At 47.6% G+C, this 20,052-nt stretch overlaps 1 protein-coding gene across 2 annotated transcripts in view; it reads left to right on the plus strand.

Annotated features, from left to right (window-relative positions):
• The window catches only part of CUBN (cubilin), a 299,203-nt gene that overhangs the window by 132,032 nt on the left and 147,119 nt on the right, over nt 1–20,052 (plus strand). For both annotated transcript variants that reach the window (XM_075315595.1, XM_075315596.1), the window contains exon 28: nt 2,696–2,855. In XM_075315595.1, coding sequence (XP_075171710.1) covers nt 2,696–2,855 — 160 coding nt within the window. The remainder of the gene's footprint in view (nt 1–2,695; nt 2,856–20,052) is intronic.

Consider the following 20,052-nt stretch of genomic DNA (forward strand, 5'->3'; position numbering starts at 1 on the left):
TAGTCCTTACGAGATTCAATAATAGTTACAGTAAGGGGTACTTTGCACGCTGCGACATCGCTAGCCAATGGTAGCGATGCCGAGCGCGATAGTACCCGCCCCCTGTCGCACATGCAATATCTTGTGATAGCTGCCGTAGTGAACATTATCGCTACGGCAACTTCACACGCACTTACCTGCCCTGCGACATCGCTCTGGCCGGCGACCCGCTTCCTTCCTAAGGGGGCGGGTCGTGCGGCGTCACAGCGACGTCACACAGCAGGCGGCCAATAGAAGCGGAGGGGCGGAGATGAGCGAGATGCAAACATCCCGCCCACCTCCTTCCTTCCGCATAGCTGCTGGAGGCAGGTAAGGAGATGTTCCTCGCTACTGCGGCTTCATACACAGCGATGTGTGCTGCCGCAGGAACGAAGAACAACATCATACCTGTAGCTGCAGCGAAATTATGGAAATGTCCGACACTAGACAGATCCCCGATTTACGACGCTTTTGCGATCTTTTATCGGTGCATCTAGGCTTTACACGTTGCGACGTCGTTACTGGCGCCGGATGTGCGTCACTTTCGATTTGACCCTGACCACATCACAGTAGCGATGTCGCAGCGTGCAAAGTACCCCTAAGAGTTTTTGGGGTTTCAAAAGTGAGAAAAGGTCGAATATTCGAAATGTTAAGATGCAGATGACATAGGGTGGCACGGTGGCTCAGTGGTTAGCACTGCAGTCTTGTGGTGGCTCAGTGGTTAGCTCTGCAGTCTCGCAGTGCTGGGGTCCTGGGTTCAAATCCCACCAAGGACACCATCTGCAAGCAGTTTGTATGTTCTCCCCGTGTTTGCGTGGGTTTCCTCCGGGTTCTCCGGTTTCCTCCCACACTCCAAATACATACTGATAGGGAACTTAGATTGTGAGCCCCAATGGGGACAGTGTTCCTGATGTATGTAAAGTGTTATGGAATTAATAGTGCTATATAAATGAATAAATATTGTTATTATTACACACGGGTGAGCAATTGTATATAGGGAATAAAAGACAGTTCTGTGTCAAATATTACCTCAAGACAGTGAGTGTGCTGATTGGGAGTTATGGTTGAACCACCCAAGGTAATTGCAATATTGGTCGGTTAAAAGAGCGCGGAAACATGAGTTTCAGCTAGAGGGAAGACATGATGTTGGAGACAGCAGACCATCACTGGTATTTTGTATAGGTGGCGGTGATTTCAGGAGAAGAGTTGTATAATGGGTGTCATCAACATACAGGTGGTACTGGAAACCGAATTTGCTGATGGTTTGTCCAATAAGGGCGGTAAATAAAGAGAAGAGGAGGAGGCCTAGGGCTGAGCTTTGAAGAACCTCTACAGTAAGGGCACGAGGAGAGGAATATGTACACATCCCAACATTTGAACTACTATCTTCTACCAGGAGCTCTCACAAAACAGTCCAAAAAAAGTTTGTTTTGGGACAAGTAACCATAAGCGTAGTCTCTATAAGGGACAATTTTCCAGGGTAATTAAGTAGAAAATACCACCATTAGGAGGAGGTACGATATACAGTACATACTGTATACTTCATACGTGACAACCTTTGCATCATGCAGTTTTCAGAACTTTTTTACTGATAGCTATTCCCAAATCTCCAGAAGACACTCCATTTCTCATCCGATTGCTGGAGATTTGCTAACTCTTCTGGGAATCTGCCCTTTGTCCGTGAGCCCCACAGTCGCTTTAGGAGAGTTATAAAGTGTGATCACAATTGTAGATAGAAATGTATGGTTATACAGTGGAACCTTCGTTAACGAGAACAATCCGTTCTGGGACTGTGCTTGTTCACCAAGTTACTCGTTCAGCAAAGCAAGATTTCCCATAGGAAATCATTGCAATGCAGACAATTCGTTCCACAACTTGTTAAATGTCCCATCCTGGTCCCCTGTTGTGCCATTCCACACATGCACACACACAAACATGCACAAACTCACACACACACACACACACACAAACTCACACGCATATATTATATGCTCACTCTACCTTCCGTTCCATCGCCGGCCTGCTGGGACTTTCTGTTCTCTAGCATGGGCTGTGTATCGGGTAACCATGACGACGTGGGAGGAACTTCCGCACCCAGAGTGCTGACGTCAAACGCAGGAGCCTCTGATTGGTCAGCGCGCTGCCTTTGAGTATCGTCTGACAGCGGAAGTTCCTGCCTCGTCCGATGGTTACCAATACACAACCTGGAGTGGCGAACTACAGGACCCAGGAGGCCGGCAATGGAACAGAAGGAACACATATTATGCTCACCTTACCTTCCGTTCCATCGCCGGCCTCCTGGGTCTTGTAGTTCGCCGCGAGGATTCCTCCCTCGTTGCGATGCACCGGCGAACTACAAGACCCAGGAGGCAGGCGATGGAACGGAAGGTAAGGTGAGCATAATACTGTATGTGTGTGCGTGCGTGTTTGTTTGTGTGTGTTTTGTGCGTGCATGTGTGTGTTTATGTGGACTGCAAGAGCGGGTCAGAGCGCGGTAGATGTACGGAACCGGAAGTGTGTGCGGTGAGAATTTGCTCGTACAGCAAAGCTTTCTCGTAAACCAAGTTACAAATTTACAGAAAGCTTTGCTTGTTAAGCGAAATTCTCGTTAACTGGGTTACTCGTTAAGCGAGGTTCCACTGTATCAACTTTATAAACATTTCAGGTTTCTTTTCAGCTTTTTGATGGACCTAATGACCAAGCCAGACTGATCGGAACTTATTGTGGGAGCGAGTTGCCTCCAAATGGGACTACTAATGGTACAAGCCTTCATGTTGTCTCCCAGTCAGGCAGTGCGACATTATATCAAGGATTTCAGCTATCATGGAACATTAATGGTAAGGAAAGTATATGAAGTACATATCCATCCATTGTGCAGAGAGTATATAATAGAGAATGGACCCATCTTACCTCATCAGCTTGATAGGTGATACTGTATATGCATGTCCTAAATCCATGTGAAAACCAGAATTAAGCCTCTATTAATGAATAGTAACTCTATTCCCTCTTTCTTGCACTGAAATTTAATGGCAAAGAAGCATGAAGTTCCATATAATGGATCCTTGATATCTGTGCGGTAAATTGCACAGTTTGAAACAAATAAGTATAATCAGGGGTGAATCTAGCATACGAGCTACCTGTGCTTCTACAGAGGGGACCACTGTCACCTTACTACTGGCCTATTAAACTGAAGGTGAGGACCAAGATGATGACTTTCATGGCTCACGGTCAAAGGCAACAATTCATCAAAGCAATTTTGCCGGAATTCCATCGTAAATTGCTTTGACCAGTCTCAAAACTTTTATGAAATGTGGAGCTTTGAAAAAATTTGGCATTTTCATGTCAGTTTCTCCAATCTCTGCCAAAATGGGCAGGATAGGGGAGTGATGCCACAACTCATCTAATTCACAACGAACTCTGGCATTCCATACGCCAGAAGTCTTAAGCCTGCTTTACACAGTAATATCTATCGTGCAATTTCACGAGCGATCGTACCTGCCCCCGTCGTTTGTGCGTCACGGGCAATTAGTTGCCCGTGGCGCACAAAGTTGTTAACCCCCGTCACACGCACTTACCTGCTGTGCGACGTCGCTGTGGGCGGCAAACATCCTCTTCCTGAAGGGGGAGGGACGTTCGGCGTCATAGCGACGTCACACAGCGGCCGGCCAATAGAAGCGGAGGGGCGGAGATGAGCGGGACGTAAACATCCCGCCCACCTCCTTCCTTCCGCATAGCCGGCGGGTGCCGCGGGACAGAGGTAAGCGGTGTTTAGCGTTCCTGGGGTGTCACACAGAGCAGCGTCTGCTACCCCGGGAACGATGAGCAACTGGCGCCATTTTAATTAAACGAGATTATGAAACCAAGCAACGAGTACACGACTCACGATTTGTGAGTGATACTGCGTCGCTCGGAGGTGTTACACAGCCCGACGTCGCAAGCGATGCTGGATGTGCGTCACAAAAACCGTGACCCCGACGATCTATCGCACGATAGATCGTCTCGTGTAAAGCACCCTTTACTCTAAAGATTTCTGACATGACACACAGAGGACACTCGTCATATGTTCCTGATGTCACAAGGAGGTGTTTATAGACATTGCCGACTGTCATGGCGGCGCCAGGATCTGTAAAGCTACATTCTGCCTGCTAATGTCTCTGATGGCTGTGATCAGCGTAGGCAGACTTGGGCATCAACCCACAGATTGGTAGTTCATAGGCAAGGTAGCAAGAGTTAATTTCTGCTGATCTGCTTGTTAATCTCTTTTGATTGCATGCTGTGGGAGAGCCAGCCACAATGACTCTCCTCCTATATATGCTGGCTGGACCCTTCCTTTAATATCAGCTATAGCTGCTCTATACTGGTCTGGTGAGGTGCTGTGATCCAGGCTTACTGATGATTGTTGTACTTTATTGTTGTGAGCCATTGTGGTGTTAACACTTGTTATCCTTTTGTTGTTGCCTTCCTTCTCTTGCTTTTCTCCTTAGTCTCTCCACCATCAAGGGTAATCCGGAGGTTAGGGATAGCCTAGGGCCCCCTAGCGTGAGAGACAGTATAGGAGTCCCCTGTCCCTTACAATCCTACAGTCAAATTGTGACACCTTATTCATTAACCCCTTTCTGACCAAGGACGGACCAGTATGTCCTGTTTTAAAGTGACTTAATGACCAAGGATGTATCAGTACGTCCTAGCATTCATGTGATCACCGTAGCCATAGCAATCAAAGGGGACCTGTGATTGACCCCAGGGGGTGTGGCATCCCCCCCCCCGCATCCACGATCGCTGTGATTGGCTGTTCAAATCTCAATGTTTCAGGCAGTGAAGTTGCCTGAAACATTAAGATCCAGCGCCGATCATATGCTCGTGGCCGGCAACCATGGCGTCCCCCCCATCCAGCACTGATTGGAGACACTGTGCTGTGAAGCGTGATCGTTCCCATCAGCATGCAGGGGGACAGTTTTACTCGCCGCTGACAGCTCTCCTCAGCCTCATTCTGGTTTGGAGACTTGAGGAGAGAGGTCCCTCTGCCCGTCTCACCAAGATCTTGCTGGGATTTGTGTTGCCACAAGCGATATTTGCTCGTCACACTACTCTGAATGTTCCTGCTGCCGCCGTCGCTGGGATCGTGTCCTGCCTGCTGCCAAGTCGTGGTCTGGTCCCTTCTGCTTCCGATCCAGGTCCGGCTCATTTATGCTGCCTCTGATCCTAATCCTGCTGGGTCCTCTGATGAGCCTGTCCGTTCTGCTGCCTGCTCCCTCTGATCGATCATGGTACTGCTGGGTCTTCTGGTGAGCCTGTCCTTCCTACTGCCTGCTCCCTCCAATTGTGGTCCTGCTGGGTCCTCCTGCCTGCTACTCCTCCTGCTATTCCTCTGATCAGTGATCCTCCTGCTGTTCCTCTGATCCTGTGAGTATAATTTTCTTTTTCCTGTCTCTGCTGTTTTGCCTTCTCCCCACCCCCTTCTGCCGCCGAGCGCTAATCAGGTACGTGACCGCGGGTCAGGTACGTGACCGTTCAATTTGGCAAGTTTGTTACATTTTTTTTTGCACCGCATCCTGCAACCACCGAGCCACTGATTAGTGATGCACGTCACTGAATGGTGTCCATGCTCAATTTTGGCCAGGACTTTTTTTTTCCCCTCGGTTTTCCCTCTCCCTTTTTCCACCTCACCCTTGTGTGCATCCTGCAGCCGCCGAGCCACTGATCAGTGTCTGTGCTCAATTTTGGCCAGGATTTTTTTTTTCTCCGTTTTACCTCTCCCTTTTTGCACCTCACCCATGCGTGCATCCTGCAGCCGCCGAGCCACTGATCAGTGATGCACATCACTAATCGGTGTCCGTGCTAAATTTTGGCCAGAACTTTTTTTTTTTCTCCATTTTCCCCATGTTTTCTGCACCTCATTCGTGCGTGCATCCTGCAGCCGCCGAGCCACTGATAAGTGTCTGTGCTCAATATTGGCCAGGATTTTTTTTTTCCCCTCGGTTTTCCCTCTTCTTTTTGCACCTCTTCCGTGCATGCGTACTGCAGTCGCCGAGCCACTGATCAGTGATGCACATCACTGAGCGGTGTTCGGTCCTCAATTTTTTTTTTACCTAACATCTGTTTACTAAATTTCATTTTTATGTTACCAATTTTATTTTCTCTTTTTCTTTTTAGATTGCTTCTTAGAAGAGTAGAAGAAAAGAATGAAGAACACATGCATGCACACACACCAATAAAGTTAACTATTTTTTACACACACCACACACAATGTCCCACTCATCTCAGTCCCAAAGACTGTATTCAGTTGAGGAGGCATACGCCATTATTGCCTCTGAAACTGATAGTGAGGGAGAAGACCCTACACTTCTATATTCCTCCCACTCGTCTTCCTCCACTGATGAAGAAACCCAACGGAGAAGCTGCAGGAGAAGAACTGAGTGACAGCCCAGGGTAAGGGACCCCCAACCCAGCACTAGTGCTACTGACCCCCAACCCATCACTAGTGCTACTGACCCCCAACCCATCACTAGTGCTACTGACCCCCAACCCATCACTAGTGCTACTGACCCCCAACCCATCACTAGTGCTACTGACCCCCAACCCAGCACTAGTGCTACTGACCTCCAACCCAGCACTAGTGCTACTGACCCCCAACCCATCACTAGTGCTACTGACCCCCAACCCATCACTAGTGCTACTGACCCCCAACCCATCACTAGTGCTACTGACCCCCAACCCATCACTAGTGCTACTGACCCCCAACCCAGCACTAGTGCTACTGACCTCCAACCCAGCACTAGTGCTACTGACCCCCAACCCATCACTAGTGCTACTGACCCCCAACCCATCACTAGTGCTAGTAACCCCCCAACCCAGCACTAATGCTACTGACCCCCAACCCAGCACTAGTGCTACTGACCCCCAACCCAGCACTAGTGCTACTGACCTCCAACCCAGCACTAGTGCTACTGACCTCCAACCCAGCACTAGTGCTACTGACCTCCAACCCAGCACTAGTGCTACTGACCCCCAACCCAGCACTAGTGCTACTGACCTCCCACCCAGCACTAGTGCTACTGACCCCCAACCCAGCACTAGTGCTACTGACCTCCAACCCAGCACTAGTGCTACTGACCTCCAACCCAGCACTAGTGCTACTGACCTCCAACCCAGCACTAGTGCTACTGACCTTCAACCCAGCACTAGTGCTACTGACCTTCAACCCAGCACTAGTGCTACTGACCCCCAACCCATCACTAGTGCTACTGACCCCCAACCCATCACTAGTGCTACTGACCCCCAACCCATCACTAGTGCTAGTAACCCCCCAACCCAGCACTAGTGCTACTGACCCCCAACCCATCACTAGTGCTACTGACCCCCAACCCATCACTAGTGCTACTGACCCCCAACCCAGCACTAGTGCTAGTAACCCCCCAAACTAGCACAATTGGTCCCCTCTGGACCCCTGCCCTCAAAGACTTTGCACCACAGATTCCTGATTTCATTCCCCAATCAGGAATCCAAATTGAGACTGCCAACCTCACAGAACTACACTTTTTCAAAGTCTTTTTCTCTGAGCAGTTTGTAAGTCTCATGGTGGTGCAAACCAATACGCTACACAATTTTTGGCTCAAAACTGTGCTTCTACATTTTCTAGCTGGTCTCCAATTGATGGACTGGAAATTATGAAGAATTGGGGTCTGGTTCTTCACATGGGGTCGGTGAGGAAACCTGAACTTCGCCAATACTGGAGTGTTGATATTTTATGCAACACTCCAGTATTCTGCATGGTTATGACCACCGGCGTTTTGAGGCCATTCATACATTTTTACATTTCAGGGACAATTCGCAGTGATTACTGAGATTACCTGAATTTTAACCGACTTCTCAAAATTCGTCAGGTCATCAGTCACTTCAACAACAAGTTTGCTGAAGTGTACATTCCTCAAAGGAAATCCAAAACCATCATCCACATCAAGGGAAGGCTGGGATTCCATCAGTACCTGCCCAGTAAGAGGGCCAGGTATGGGATCAAACTATACAAACTGTGCAAGAGTACCTCAGGGTACACCCACAAGTTTAGAGTTTACGAAGGGAGACACCCGAATCTGAAGGTACTCGTTTTGTACCAGGGCAATATTTTCCAGGTGCGGTCCGTGAAACAGCCAGAACAGGGAGGTCACAAAAAAAGTGCTGAGTGTACTAAAGTAGAGGGATTAGGAAAGATACCACATGGCAATGCGACACATGCCCCAATAAACCTGAACTATGCATGAAAGACTGCTTCAGACTCTACCACACAACTACGGACTAAACTAACACATGCCTAATATACTCTACACAACTTACACATAACAAAAAGAAAAAAAAAGCGGCACTGACACGTGCAAACCTGACGTACTCTACACATGCCACCACATAAAATTCACATACCAGGTCCCCACTCCAAATTGACACTTCTTCCCTTCCTAGCCCTGCTGTGCACCCAAACATTGTTTTCTCACCACATACGGGGTATCAGGATACTCAGTCCAAATTGGCCCAAAAAATTGGGGTCCATTTTATCCGTTGGCTTGTGGAAGTGAAACAAAAATTAAATTTCATGGCACAGCATAGACTCTGTAATAATGCGTTGATCCAGGGAACTAGTTTGATTGCCGTATGTGGAGTCAGGAAGGAATTTTTTTCCCCTAATGTTTAGTTTGTCTGCCACATGGGATTATTTGTCTTCCACTAGATCAGCATGTTAACTGGGGGCACAAAATGCTCACCACACATCTAGATAAGTTCCTCAGGGGGTTTAGTTTCCAAAATGGGGTCACTTGTTGGGGGTTTCCACTGTTTACTCACCTAAGGGTCACGTGGTTGGCCATATGGGTGACTCCGTTGTCCGTTGCCGGCGCCGCCTCTTTTGGCCATCTTTGTTCTCCTTCTCTAGCCATGGTGCATGACGCGTCCAACGTCATACACACTCGCCGGCATTCAGGTCCTGACCAGTCGCACTTTGATCTGCCCTGAGCAGGGCAGATCAAAGTATTGTAGTGCGCCTGCACAGGACCGGCGAGTGTGCATGATGTAGCCGCATCATGCTCTCAGGCTTCAGAAAGAGGACGAAGATGGCTGAAAGAGGAGGCGCCGGCACCGGAGAACGGAGACGCCCATATTGCCAACCACACGACCGTTAGGTAAGTATTATAAAGTGTTTATGTTCTCATAGCGGCCTGGGCTCTTATATACAGCATGTTAGAATGCTGTATATAAGAGCCCGGTGGTGGTGGCCGCAGCTTATAGTCCAAAAAAGTGGTGACAGGTTCCCTTTTAGAAAATTAAAAATCTTGAGCTCAAAGAACATTTTTATAGAGGAAATGTGATTTTATTAATTTTGTCGGCTCAATGTTCCAAAAATCTGTGAAGCACTTGGGGTTTCAAGATTCTCACCACACATCTAAATAGGTTCCTTGAGGGGTCTAGTTTAAAAAATGGGGTGACTTTCGGGGGGTTTCCACTGTTTAGGCACATTAGGGGCTTTCCAAACACAATATGGCATTTGCTAACGATTCCAGACAATTTTTCATTTGAAAAGTCAAGTGGTGTCAAGTGAGCTCAAACAATTCCATAATATATGGGTTCTCTGCGTACTCAGGAGAAATTGCACAACCAATTTTTAGGTCTATTTTTTCCTGTTGCCCTTGTGAAAATGCAAAATTTGGGGTTAAAGTAACATTTTTGAAGAAAAAAGTAAAATTTTAATCTTTTCCTTCCACGTTGCTTTAGTTCCTGTGAAGCACCTGAAGGGTTATTAAACTTCTTGGATGTGGTTTTGAGCAGTTTGAGGGGTGCAGTTTTTAGAATGGGGTCACTTTTGTGTATTTTCTCTCACCTAAGCTTCTCAAAGTCACTTCAAGTGTGATGTGGTCCCTAAAAAAATGGTTTTGTAAATTTTATTGGAAAAATGAGAAATTTCTGATAAACTTTGAACCCTTGTAACTTCCTAACAAAAAAAAAATAGTTTCAAAAATTGCGCTGATGTAAAGTAGACATGGGGGAATGTTATTTATTAACTATTTTGTGTGATATAACTCTAAGATTTATGAGCATAATACTCAAAAATTGAAAATTGTGAAATATTTGGTAAATTTTCTAATTTTTTTTCACAAATAAACACAAAAAAATATCGTCCTGATTTTACCACTATCATGACGCACAATATGTCATGAAAAAAACATTCTCAGAATCACCGGGATCCATTGAATGGTTCCAGAGTTATAACCTCATAAAGTGACACTGGTCAGAATTGCAAAAAATGGCCCGGTCATTTGGTGAAAACGGGTTCGGGGGGGAGAGGGTGAAGAGCGCCTGACTCCAACTTGCCCCCTCATCAAGCCCAGCGCCAATCTTGATGAATTTGGGCCTAGATTGTACCTCCGATTTCAGGTGACTTTTTAGGATAAGCTGTCCTGTTTGGGTACCTGAGGAATAACACCACTTTTGTCCATTATATGATTTGTATCTTACATTTTCACAGGTTTCCCCATTGCAATCTATATTCCTAACTTTTAGTTGACTCACAGCTAGTGAGTAAAGACTAGCAGATATGATGTCTGCCATACACAGCACACATAGACATGCGGGGCTCCTGCTCTCCTGTCTCTATGTATGGCCTAATTCACATGTCAGGATTTTTGCTTTGGTGTTTGTATATCAAAGCCAGGAGTGGAAGTTACAGAGAAAAACTTTAATTGAAATATTGACCCCTGTTCTGTTTTTTGGAGACAATCCTGGTTTTGGAATACAAACACTGATGAAATACTGATCAAAAATACTGATGTGTGTGTAACGCTCACAGCCGTTGTAGTGGCAGCAAGCAGGATTAGTGGAACCACTGGATCACAGGGGGTACCTGACCTTTCTGTGGCGCCCCTGAGGCTTCAGGCGCCACAGGGTATTACACCTCCTTTAAGGGGTAATATCCATCCCGGGTAAGGAGGGGATTAACTGACGGTTAACTTCAGAAAACCACACGCATACAACAATAAGGTGCTTTCCCACAGGGGGGTGGACTAGGGCAGTGACTAACTAACTAGAAGCGTTGTGCAGGCACCTCCCCTAATGGGAGGATGCCTTAAATACACAGTGCCTCTCAACCACAGGCTGAGTGGCATTTCCAGGAAATGACGCACCGGCTCTTTAATAGGAGGGCCAGTGTATGCACGCGTCTTAAGTGCACTCCAGGTGCTGATCCTGGAACCCTGTGCTGCATGTACAGGCCCAGGAGGAGAAGAAGGCAGCAGCACATGTGGATGGCCAGGGGAGTGTGGGGAAAGGATACAACCCGGCCAGGGATGTGAGTTAAAGGGAACCTGTCAGCAGAAATTTTGCAATTAAACTAAAAGAATCCCCCTTCTGCAGCTCCTGGGCTGCATTCTAGAAAAGTTCCTCTTGCTACTGTGCCCCCTTTCAGACCTAAATAACAACTTTATAAAATCTTACCTTTTGGTATGCTAATGTAGTTTTATGGTCACGGGGGCGGGCTGTTTTTCGTCCGTTGTTCACCCTCCTGCCGCTGTTCGCCATCCCCCATTGCTCATTTACATACATGAGGACGCCGCCCTCATATAACACAGTTCTCCCGCAGTCTCGCGCATGCTTGGTACTATTGGTGGTACTATCGCGGGACTGAGAACTGTGCAAAGCGTGATCGCTGGTGAGGTTATTGCGCAGGCGCGAGATTATGGGCGGTGCTATGAATGTCATCAGCAGCGTCATCCAAGTACCCGCCCATAATCTCGTGCCCGTGGATGATATGGCCAGCGCTTGCGCATAACGGTGCTGTCAGCGGGAGAACCGCGGGCACGAGATTATGGGCGGGAACTTGGATGACGCTGCTGATGACATTCACAGTGCCGCCCATAATCTCGCGCCTGCGCAATAACCTCACCAGCGATCACGCTTTGCACACTGCTCAGTCCCGCGATAGTGCCACTGGGCATGCGCGAGACTGCAGGGAGATCTGCGTTACATGAGGGCGGCGTCCTCCTGTATGTAAATGAGCAATGGGGGACGGCAAACAGCGGCAGGAGGGCGAATAACGGACGAAAAACAGCCCGTCCCCGTGACCATAACACCACATTAGCATACCAAAAGGTAATATTTTATAAAGTGTTTATTTAGGTCTGAAAGGATGGCCAGTAGCAAGATGAACCTTTCTAGAATGCAGCCCAGGAGCTGCAGAAGGGGAGTCTTTTTGCAAACGCAAGTGTTATTTACTGGATCCTGTGACTTGCAGTTTGAGTCATGTGGTCGGGAATGAGCTCAATGGGGCTGGGTGGGCATTAATGTCATGTGATTGGGAGTGAGCTGAATCTGCCATGACAGAGTGGATGCAGCTCTGGACGAGAGTGTGTGTGAGTGAGAGTGTGTGTGAAGGAAGAGTGTGTGTGAGTGAGAGTGTGTGTGAGTGAGAGTGTGTGTGTATGAGTGTGTGTGTGTGAGAGTGTGTGTGAGTGAGAGTGTGTGTGAGTGAGTGTGTGAATGTGTGTGTGTGAGTGAGAGTGTGTGAGTTAGTGTGAGTGTGAATGTGTGAGTGTGAGAGTGTGTGTGAGAGTGTGTGTGTGAGAGTGAGTGTGTGTGTGAGTGAGAGTGTGTGTGAGTCAGTGTGAATGTCTGTGTGAGAGAGAGTGTGTCAGAGAGAGAGAGTGTGTGAGAGTGAGAGTGTGTGAGAGTGAGAGTGTGAGTGAGAGAGTGTGTGAGAGTGAGTGAGAGTGTGTGAGAGAGTGATATTCAGTCCATGTTCTGTTCAGCAAACAGGATCCTTCCTGCAGAATACAACCGCAACTGTTAAAACCAGATCCGGCGCCCATTGAAATACATTGCAGCTACTGCCGCAATGTACAGGATCCGGTGACATGCAATTTTTGGACGGAGGTGAAAAACACAACAAGTTGCGTAAAGGTAAAAAAACTGCAACTCACCGGATCCTGACACTACCGCACGCAAGCGCATGTTGCCGCAAGTCCATTGACATTGCATTGAGCAGACAACAGATCGGGTAAGATGCGTTTTGCGTTTTTTTGCCGACCGGCAAAAAAACACTGATGTGCAACCAGCCTAAGTTGACGTCTCTGCAGATACACCAGCGCTACAGTGTGAATGAGGCCTAGTACATATGCAGAAGCAGCAGCAGCATGAAGGACATTACACAGCAGCACTGAGCAGTGTAACTGTGAATCCAGCTCTGAGGGTGAGATACTTGAAAGCAACAGCACCATCTCTGTATGCCTTTCTGATTCTCTCTCATTTTTCAATACCCCATATTTTTTCTGGGCAGCCGCCCAGAATTGCCACATTCATTAGATGCGACTGTTCTGGGACTGTACCCGGCTCTTCCCGATTTGCCTTGGTGCGTTGGCAAATCGGGGTAATAAGGAGTTATTGGCAGCCCATAGCTGCCACTAAATCCTAGATTAATCATGTCAGGCGTCTCCCGGAGATACCTTCCATGATTAATCTGTAAGTTACAGTAAATAAACACACACAACTGAAAACTCCTTTATTAGAAATAAAAAACACTAACACATTCCCTGGTTCACCAATTTAATCAGCCCCAAAAAGCCCTCCATGTCCGGCGGAATCCAGGATGGTCCAGCGTCGCTTCCAGCTCTGCTGCATGAATGTGACCGGAGAAGCAGAAGAAACCGCCGCTCCTGTCACCTCCACGCAGCAAATGAAGAGAGCCGCGTGATCAGCTGAGCTGTCACTGAGGTTACCTGGATCCAGCGGTGGATGCAGCGGTGGCCGCGGGCAACCTCAGTGACAGCTCAGCTGATCGCGCTACTCACCGCCGCTCCGGTCAGCTCCACGCAGCAACTGAGGTGAGTAGCGCGATGAGCTGAGCTGTCACTGAGGTTACCCGCGGCCACCGCTGCATCCAGGTAACCTCAGTGACAGCTCAGCTGATCACGCGGCTCTCTTCATTTGCTGCGTGGAGGTGACAGGAGCGGCGGTTTCTTCTGCTGCTCCGGTCACCTTCATGCAGCAGAGCTGGAAGCGACGCTGGACCATCCTGGATTCCGCCGGACATGGAGGGCTTTTTGGGGCTGATTAAATTGGTGAACCAGGGAATGTGTTAGTGTTTTTTATTTCTAATAAAGGATTTTTCAGTTGTGTGTGTTTATTTACTGTAAGTTGCAGATCAATCATGTAAGGTATCTCGGGGAGACGCCTGACATGATTAATCTAGGATTTATTGGCAGCTATGGGCTGCCAATAACTCCTTATTACCCCGATTTGCCAACGCACCAGGGCAAATCGGGAAGAGCCGGGTACAGTCCCAGAACAGTCGCATCTAATGTATGCGGCCATTCTGGGCGGCTTCTGACTGATATTGTTAGGCTGGGGGGCTCCCCATAACGTGGGGCTCCCCATCCTGAGAATACCAGCCTTCAGCCGTATGGCTTTATCTAGCTGGTATTAAATTTGGGGGGAACCGCACGCCGTTTTTTTTAATTATTTATTTATTTCTATACTCCATAGTGACACGCCCACCGGCTGCTGTGATTGGGTGCAGTGAGACACCTGTCACTCAGCGTGGGGGCGTGTCTCACTGCAACCAATCATAGGCGCCGGTCGGCGGGGAAAGCAGGGAATACGAGATTGTTTAATGAGCGGCCGGCTTTTTCAAATTAGAAAAAGCCGCCGGACCAGTGTGAACGCCGTGCAGCGCCGGGGATCGGTGAGTATGAGAGAGGGGGGGACACTTCAGTCACTCGGGGGATTAGCGGTCACCGGTGAATCCTTCACAGGTGACCGCTAATCAGTACATGGCACACAGACAGAGCCACGGCATGACAATGAAGTCGGGTGAAGTTCACCCTAGTTCATTCTCATCGTGCTACTCTGTCTGCTGTCTGCCGACATGTATCAACGACATTGTGCATCACACACGGACATTCCACACGGACAACACAAACACATGTCAGTTAAGTTTCACACGCACACACGGACATTTCACACGCACATACGGCTAGCATATGGGATACATACGCACGCCACACATACCATAAAAACGGACCTAAAAAACGGAAAACGGACCCGAAAAACGGCCCGTTTTACACGGACGTGGTTTTCACGGATGTGTGTTTTAGGCCTTAGTCAAATAGCCCTTACACAGCCTGGAGGTGTGTTTGGGGTCATTGTCCTGTTGAAAAATAAATGATGGTCCAACTAAACGCAAACCGGATGGAATAGCATGCCGCTGCAAGATGCTGTCGTAGGCATGCTGGTTCAGTATGCCTTCAATTTTATATAAATCCCCAACAGTGTCACCAGCAAAGCGCCCCCACACCATCACACCTCCTCTTCCATGCTTGGGAACACGGTGGGAACCAGCCATGTAGAGTCCATCCGTTCACCTTTTCTACAAAGACACGGTGGTTGGATCCAAAGATCTCAAATTTGGACTCATCAGACCAAATCACAGATTTCCACTGGTCTAATGTCCATTCCTTGTGTTCTGTAGCCCAAACAAGTCTCTTCTGCTTGTTGCCTGTCCTTAGCAGTGGTTTCCTAGCAGCTATTTTACCATGAAGGCTGCTGCACAAAGTCTCCTCTTAACAGTTGTTCTAGAGATGAGAAGGTGTGTCCAAACTTTTGGTCTGTACTGTAGATAGATGGAGAGATAGATAGAGATGGAGAGAGATAGCTAGATAGATAGATAGATGGATGGATGCTTTTACTTAGTAAAAAAAAAAAAGAAGAAAAGAATGGAGAAAGCCAAGACAGCAGCTGTTTCATGTATCTCCAGTCACTGTGTATTCCAGATTCCACAGACAGGAATTCCCTGTGTATCAAACTTCCGGCCCTCTATCTAAATACAGAGATTTCAGTCCAGTTGATGTCATTTCACATACCAGGCAAAGGAAATGTAAGTCAGTTGTCTGTTTTAGGCTGTGTTCACACATTGAGGCCACGTTGCATATATTTTTTTTTCCGCAACAGCACTAAAATCACAACTTTTTTGCTGCTGTTTTAGAAAATTGCTGCAAAACCACGTCATGGCCACAATGGGTATAAGTCAGCAGACACGGCAAGAAAAACAGAGCGAGTGGAATGTGATAAAAAATCGCATTCCACCTAGACCCATGTTACTGTATGGGCCATGAGCGATTTTTTTTCTCAGCCCTAATCCCCAGCCTTAAAGGGAACCTACCAGCAGGTTTTTACACCCTAAACTAATGTCATCTATGGAAAGCATCAGAAATGTTGATTATGTCTCTTTGCAGTATAAGTTTGTGCATCTGTGCCACCCCCGTGGAAGAATCAGAGCTGCTCGGATCCGGGGTTCGCTGTGGCTCGAGGGTTTCTGGACCTGGGGGTCGTGCGCCACTCAAATGTAAGGGGGGTATTTACAGGGGAGTTGAAAAGTAGTTTGTGACGCCACCCGTGGTGTACGGTAATTTTGGGGGGGATACCGCCGCTGGGAGTACCCGGGGTGATGGAGTGGGAAAGCCAGGTGTTGTAGCCCTGCACGGGTAGGGGGATGCCTCGGGACTCGGTGAAGGGGAATGCTGTGGGATGCAGGGGTCACTCTTGTACTCACTCAGTTTGCAAGCAGACACTGACAACCGGGTAAACCAAGTCTCTGGACACCGCTGCCGCTGAGGGGAGCTCGTCCGCGTCCCGTCCCCAATGGTGTTGCCTGGTGATCTGCGACTTGCCTCCTGGCACTTAGTTTGACTTCAACTTCATGGCCCGGTAGCATGGAACTAGCCGGGCCCCGCTCCCTACTATGGCTAAGTATGGGAGCTTGCTCTCAGGGCTCACGCTTGGGATTTTCTGGACCGTTTGGATTGGAAAGTCTTACCCCCCTCGTTGCGCTAATGCCCTGATTCTGGAGCGGGTGGCAACAGATCATAAAGGCTCCATTCTCCTCAGGCGAATTGCCGGGTTGCCTGAAGCTTCTCCCCGACCTAGGGTCACTGTACTCCGTCGTGCCTTCAGTCCCGGACCGGTGATGGTGCAAGGCTGTCGGCTGTCCTCCTCGACAGGTCCGAGCACATTGACACGATAACCAGCGACCGGGCGTCCGACTCCCCTGGGCCCAGACCACCGTCTGCAACCTAGACAGCTTCCTTTCTGGAGCCACCACTCCCGACCTGATGTCTCTTGCCTAGTGACCTGAGCCTGATGACCCGTGACGGAAGCCCTGCACCTGCCGGTACCCGTTTTGCCAGTTCCCTTCCAGACTGTGTTCCTGCCAGTCCAGTTAGTCCTGCCAGTGATTGACCCCGGTCCTGCTGCCACCCTTCCAGTTACTGCCCTAGGAGTGGCACCTGGCGTTCCGCCTCTCGACGGGCGCTTAGTTAAGTCGTTCTCACTAAAGGAGCCTGAGTTCCCCCTGTAGTCCAGGGGATCTACTCCCACTCGAAATTTCTTTCGAGATGAAATTCACATTGGATCTGCCTGTGATTTAAACCTTTTTATTTGATTTTCGGGGCGATTTGGAATCCAGTCCTCAATTGGTTGATGATTTTGCTTTTCAGTTACCGTTGATCCGTCAATTTGGTCTCTACGAATGACAATTTCTATCACTGAAGATTTCCAGCAGAATCCTTCATTCTCACCGATGTGCTGAGAGATTTACGCGTTCCCTTCGTTGTTTTTAGCAATGTATAAAGTTACCCCGTCCGTTACAAAGAAGCACATGTCATTCATTTCCTTTATGAATCGCTTGTCCACGTCGCCTGATATAACTGCGGAGAATAACCCAGCAATCAAATCTTTACTACTTGCTGCCAGATTGTACCTACCACCGAGCTGCAAACTGCTTATTACTGTGCGTTACTAAAAACTATACTTAGCGGAACAGCCCACATGAAATGAGAGCTCGCTGTGACTCAGATTTGTACAATCCGCGGTGATTGCCGGCATTACCAAGAAAAACTAAAGTACTACAGACTTCTGGAAATGATCTATTTATTGTCTGGTATCTAAGCAACGAGCCGGGGCCAGACGCTTTGGTGTAAAATCTCCGGGGATCACCAAAATTCTTCAGAGCGGGTTTTCACAAATATAATTAGGAGGGAACATACGAGGCGGCTCTTCTGACGTTTCTCGCTGTAGTTCTGCTCTGTGGTTTCTAATTAGGAAGTGATTGCATTAAAAATGAAATTGTGAAATGCTTGATTCTGCCGATCCGTCCAGAATTAACGCTGGCAAGCATCGTAAACTATTTGTTTTGAATAAAAGTCTAGTAAAGACCACCCAGCTTCCTAAAACAAACATAAAAGATCTCAAAGTCAATAAATCAAGTAGAAATGTGATTTAGGACTCAATTTTTTCCACGTACCGATTATTCTGATCAGACTTTGATCAGAGTGTGGTACGAATGTCATCCGATTTTCTTCTACATGGAGGAATTAAAAAAATAATTCTCCATCTTCTCCTTTCTGACAGTTTGTGAAAATTGTACTGCACTCGGAGGACATCCGAGTGCATTCCGATTTTTTTTCGCGGACCCATTAACTTGCATTGTTGATTTTGATTCAACCTTTTCCACAGACCTCTTTCCATGGAAAAAAATCGGATTTGTGCACAGCTCCATAGAATATCATGGGCGCATGTCATAAGTGTGTCAGGTCCACATGTTACCTCTGGGGGAGCTGGGATCAGGAGGTCTCAACACTTAATTGATATCAGGTCCTCTGTGGAGTCCCCTTGACTGTTATCTTGTATTGGAGTGGATTTACTTACATTTGATGCTGAAGAGGTTAAGGACACTTTCCCTTCTGGTTGAGATTACTTTTAGTCTTAATCACAGCTGCAGTATCTTATCATTACTCCCTTCCACTATATTTACCCACTCTTGGCATCACTCCATGCCGGTTATAGTTCTTCTATACTGACCACTTTGAAGAAGCCTGTCTCTGGAGAAGCAGAGGTGTTCGTTTCAGTTGCAGCTGTGGAGAAGCCAAAAAGGGCTATTTGTTGTGTCTTTTCCCACCCGTTTGTCTTATCTTCTTCATGGTGTTTTATTACAGTAGTAAGACTAGTGTCTTGCTGGTCTTCACACTAGCCAGGGTTAGTTCAGGGCCTACGTATGTGACAGCGCACTGGGGAAAAGACCCATCTAGGAATGTTAAAGAGTACAGGAATCAGACTCAGATGAGTGTTAGGAAGTTACCCGTCATCCCTCTCCCTATTGCCAGGGCCTTCCATTGTACTTCTTCCCTGTTTATCCCTTTGTGTTGCGCCGCTCGCTGGCTATCCTCTCGCACACAGCATGACAGTATGAGCGAGTGCTATCTGTGAACACCACAGATAACACTTTTATGAAAAAAATGGACATGTGAATGAGGCCTTAGGACAAGTAACCAGAAGTGATTTTTGTGGCAGTTGTCCAAAAAATATCTACGTCAACGTCATTGAGGGTGAGTCTTTTTGAGATGGTTTGAACTCGAAGGATTTTCTCCAAAAAAACAAGTTATTCCCCAATCCATTGAATATGGGATAACCTGTTGATCACTGTCTCACATCCTGGACCTGCTCCAGCAACTTCTGCCACCAGTGATCAGTCAATTAACACAATACACTGCAATGCTGTATAATTACCAGTTTTCATTCAGCAGGCCCCTATGTGCCATGACTAACCATCGGCACATTTCCGTGCCGATAGTCGTTGGAAGTAATAAATACCATCTCCACCCTTTACCCTATTCCTAACCTCCTAAATGCAGCAGGCACAATAGACAGCAGTATCTAAAGGGTTAAACTCTTGCAATCGGAACCAGCTAGATGTTTTGTTGTATGCCATTGAATATCTTAGAAATGATGACTTATTTCAATATAAATCGGGTTATACACGTGCACAGGCGTGGAATATCCACTTCACATACAATAATAGCGGAATCGGAGCTGTAAATGTGGAATGTGGGAAATCTGTGACATTTTGAGCGGGCGTCTTGGAGGTTTCAGAAGGAAATAGAATGTACGGTGCCTTAACTTTCCATAGTCCTGCTCCAAGGAGAGCAGCTGAGTCATAAAGTAATTCGGCTG

This window comes from Anomaloglossus baeobatrachus, chromosome 6 (assembly GCF_048569485.1).
Source record: "Anomaloglossus baeobatrachus isolate aAnoBae1 chromosome 6, aAnoBae1.hap1, whole genome shotgun sequence".
In the NCBI taxonomy this organism is placed as follows: Eukaryota; Metazoa; Chordata; class Amphibia; order Anura; family Aromobatidae; genus Anomaloglossus; species Anomaloglossus baeobatrachus.